General features: G+C 37.4%; 1 protein-coding gene across 1 annotated transcript in view; it reads left to right on the plus strand.

The window, feature by feature from the left end:
• LOC113232650 overlaps positions 1-4,316 on the plus strand; it is an 89,493-nt gene that overhangs the window by 60,059 nt on the left and 25,118 nt on the right. The window contains exons 16-19 of the mRNA XM_026467429.1: positions 183-365; positions 1,089-1,246; positions 3,251-3,392; positions 3,534-3,691. Of these exons, the coding sequence (XP_026323214.1) occupies positions 183-365; positions 1,089-1,246; positions 3,251-3,392; positions 3,534-3,691 (641 nt within the window). The remainder of the gene's footprint in view (positions 1-182; positions 366-1,088; positions 1,247-3,250; positions 3,393-3,533; positions 3,692-4,316) is intronic.

Genomic DNA, 4,316 nt, shown 5'->3' on the forward strand with positions numbered 1-4,316 from the left:
TTAACCGTGTGTGTGACATCAAAGGATGGGATGAACAAGTCGTGTGTCTGGTGGTCCATAATAGTTGCTCAGAGCTTTAAATCGCAACGATCTGAAGGGTACTTCCACTGTGCAAGTCACCCTGAGACATAATTTAAAAAGTCCCATGCGCCTATAATTTGTACTTACTGTGTGTGCTACAGGTACGTGTTCCCGCGTTGGACCATCCGTCCGGACGGGCGATACATGCAGTGCTACGAGTGGTTACGCGTCTTGTGCGCCATTTTATGCATCTTCGTGTTTCCCAACTACATATACTTCCAGTTTCAATTTACTTGGCTCCGATACCTAGCCATTCTACTCGATTACAGTGCTTACTTCGACATGTAAGTTTTTTCAACAACAAGAAATCATCTATCAATGTGTTCACCGCAAATAATAACGTAGAACGCGGAATTTTATATAAGTGGGGATAATCCTCAGCTAAAGGTGCTCTGCTGCCTCACCTACCTCGCTTCCGAGTTAGCTTCCGCTCGCGGGACTCTTTTGGAACTAGCAATGGGACGAGTAGGGACACAGTATCGAATCAAAAGTATCGATACTGTACTCATCAGTAGTATCGTGTCGTATCGTCATAAAAAGTGTCGTACTCATAAAAGTATAGAAATTTTTACTTTTTTAAAAAAATATTTTTAATATTTTTAATTAAAAACAGACAAATAATAAAAGAATTTGATTAATTCAATCAATCGTCATTTCACATAATTTGTGTTACTTAAATTTTCAATTTCCCACTCCTCTGTACAATCACTTAAAAACAAAAAAAAATCTATTTGGTATCGGTCTGTTTCTCGTTTTTGATACTGTTAACTCGAATTGCAACTCGAGTTAACTAGACTCGATGTATCACAGAGCAACCGCGAGTCGCGAGTACAACTCTAAAAGTATTATACAAAAGATAAAGTACAAAAATATTATCAAGGACTGTACTCCAAATCACAGGAAACTGGATATCATGAATGTGAAACCGAAATTGAACAACACAACATCCCAATTAACAATAATAAAGTTAACCAATTCTATTAAGTTTAAGCTAATAATGTGAACAGTTTCCAGCGCATGCTGGTGGGATACTACAATGAGAAGGGTATCCTGGTGTACCACCCTGCCAGCACCGCCATGCACTACTTCAAGGGCGCCTTCACTGCCGATCTGTTCGCCTCCTTACCGTTAGAAATCCTCGCATTGTCTGCTGCAAGAATGCACCGTAAGTAATATGTATAATTTTCGGTCTGTGACCTCTTTATGCATCCTAACCATATCCTACTGTAAATCACTCACGGGACCGCGCTGCATTTTCCAACAAATTCCTTTATTAGCGCAGCTGGCACCATACAATGAAAACATACATAAAAAACCATACATTTTTACATTAGTCACAGTCGTTTATTGATAACAAATTAAAATCTTAATAATAAAAAGTTACACAAAAGCAATCTTAATAAAAATAAAAATATTATTAATTAAATTGCAATTGTAATGTAATTACATCAAATTAATAACAATAAATTAATCAAAAATTGAAGTTATATCGTGCGAAATAGCTGCGCTTGTGTTGAATATTTTTTTCATGCAGTAACTAAAATAAATAACAAAAGCGCAACTACAGTCACCAACCATCACCAAAATATACCCGACACGTGTTTCGCCTCTCCACGAGGCATCCTCAAGTGTCGTCGATTGTTCGACCCTCGGCCGAAGTAGAGGTGGGTGATAAATAACGTCACGATGAAAAAATCACGATGATCCGCCGTCAAACAGTATTACCGTGACTCGTTCCGAAGGAACGACGTTCCAAAGTCACATAGGTGTTCCTCCGTTCCAATAGCTATCCCCGTCACTCACATCACGACATACGTATTTGATACAATGCGCGATCTCCGTTCCGTGCTGACTGAGCGCGCCACTCGTTGTAGTTCTCTTCAAATCGGGCCATTTCGGCGATGGGAGTGAGTGAGATAGGACGACTTTGTTTGCTCACTCACAAGATCATCGAGTATTATGTTATTACTACTACATAGGGCGAATTGAAAAAAATCTGTAGCAGTTACTATAAGCCTATTTATTAACAAAGTAAAATATTTTTGTATATTTGTTTTATTATAGGAATAGTTGGTATTTTATATTTATGTATAATCTACTTTGTGTATTCTACTAGAAATATAATTACATTACACTTTATTGCTATTGTTAACAATCCAAAGATTCGCATTAAATAAGTAACAAACAAAATTACATTAAATCCAAAATCAACTATTTGAATGGATTTGAAACTTACTACAAAGGGAGTAACTTAAATCATTCTATAAAAAACGGCTATAAGTATTAGAAAGAAGCCGCTGGCTAAAACCGTATATCGTGATGTAAGTCATAGGCGCGACAACGTCACGGAAATAACAGTCGTGACAAAAAAAATCACATCATCAATCAATCACACGGTGATGGAACCGGAATGACAGTCACGGCGACAGAAATGTAACGATATACCCCATGTCTAGGCCGAAGAATGAGCTCGTTCAGAACGGTTGGTTTATTTATACCCCACTACCCTCAATGTTACCATTGTTGAAACTCGAAAATACCCGTAATAAAGGTGATGATGCAAAATTCAATTGTTCATTTATAAACCCCTGTTGTGTACCTAATTATTTCCAGACGTAGATGCTTTTTCGCAGAAATGTAAGATTTCATAAGAATGGGAACCTGGTAAAATATGATTTGTTTCCATTGACTTACAAATAAATGGACGACGGGTCTAATACAAAAACCACGAAAAAAATGTCCCAAGTCAACCTATTTGAAATTTAAATTGTAATGTCATCGCAGTATCGCGCTGTCAGTCGAACAAATGAAGACTAAAGCGGAGTTTGGCGCTCTGTATACGATTTTAGCGCCTTACAAGTGCGGACACTTTTTAACGCGGACCCGACGTCCATATAATTGTAAGTCAATGTTTGTTTCTAATAAATGTTTAGCGAAATTTAGAATTCTTTATGGTGCACTTCGCACGCTATCTGGCAGCCGGTTGTAGTCCACCGGCCGCCGCGGTCTAGCCCGCTAATTTATGTTTTATTATTATTTATATTTCTCCTTACAATTTCTCTTCATTTTTATTCATATTGTCATTTTCATCTTTGGTCTTACTTTTTTCGTTTATGGCATCATTCGTAGTAATGGGCAACAATTAAATGTTCTTTCTTTTTGTTTTCAGAATCCATTACCAGACCTAAATTCTACTTAGTACCTCCACTGGCGCAGTACTTAATGTTCAATCGACTATTGCAGCTGTATCGGCTGCCTAACATGCTCAAAACTCTCTCGGTATACATAGAGAGAGAGGATATCCTCCTCATGTAAGATGATCACCAAATCCATGTATCCGAAACCTGTTTAAGTTTGTAAATTATTTTTACTTATATTCCCCTTACCTCTAACCTCTTCGCTTTTATCATATCCAATTTTTCAATTCCCATTAATCTAATATCATTTTTCAGCATCAAGGGAATGCCTCTACTCCTGGGGCTGCTCAATGTGATGACGTCATTTCTGTTCTTGGAATCAATTGATATGTATGCACCTTACGGTGGAAATGAATGGTACTTTGAGGAGAAACCAATGAACGAAACGTGGATTACGACCGCTAAATCCATATGTAGCTATTCGTTTGTCTTATTTGTTTAAGTGTTTTCTTCAGCGACCTAGGTTTGAACATAGTATAAATAAGAAGTAGTTTAACTTCGATATGTTCGACGCGTCAAAGCCTACCACGTGACGACGCGTGAAAATTGTCGTTAGTAAAGCCGGGGCAAAATAAAAAACACGACTTCAACAAAAACCATTTATCCCGTTAAAAAGGCGAAAGTCCGACCTTAAATGTCCCCCATTGAAGGTCGGATTGACTCGCGCTGTGGTTTACTGGGATGCATCGGGAAGCTGCGGTAGTCCGTATTATCAAGGACACACGTTTATCATTGAATGAAAGTTTTTTAAGATTAATTCCTAGATTGTAATACCTCAATATCGCCCCTATAAGGATGGTATATGTATAAAGAGAAACCCCTCTTAAAAAAAGGAAAAAAAAACAGATCGAACACTTAAAAAGTTGTAGCCGATAGGACTTGAATCATCGAACCGTCACTTGATGTTATAAAAAAAAACTACATAGTGGTATTTACACAATCTCGCTTATCTACACATTATTTTAAACGGATATATTTCTCTTTAAGTATTGCAGACATTGAGTATATAACCAGAAATATAGACGAAATGTCATTTAA

This window comes from Hyposmocoma kahamanoa, unplaced genomic scaffold (genome assembly GCF_003589595.1).
Source record: "Hyposmocoma kahamanoa isolate Upper Pololo Valley unplaced genomic scaffold, ASM358959v1 102, whole genome shotgun sequence".
NCBI classification, from domain to species: domain Eukaryota; kingdom Metazoa; phylum Arthropoda; class Insecta; order Lepidoptera; family Cosmopterigidae; genus Hyposmocoma; species Hyposmocoma kahamanoa.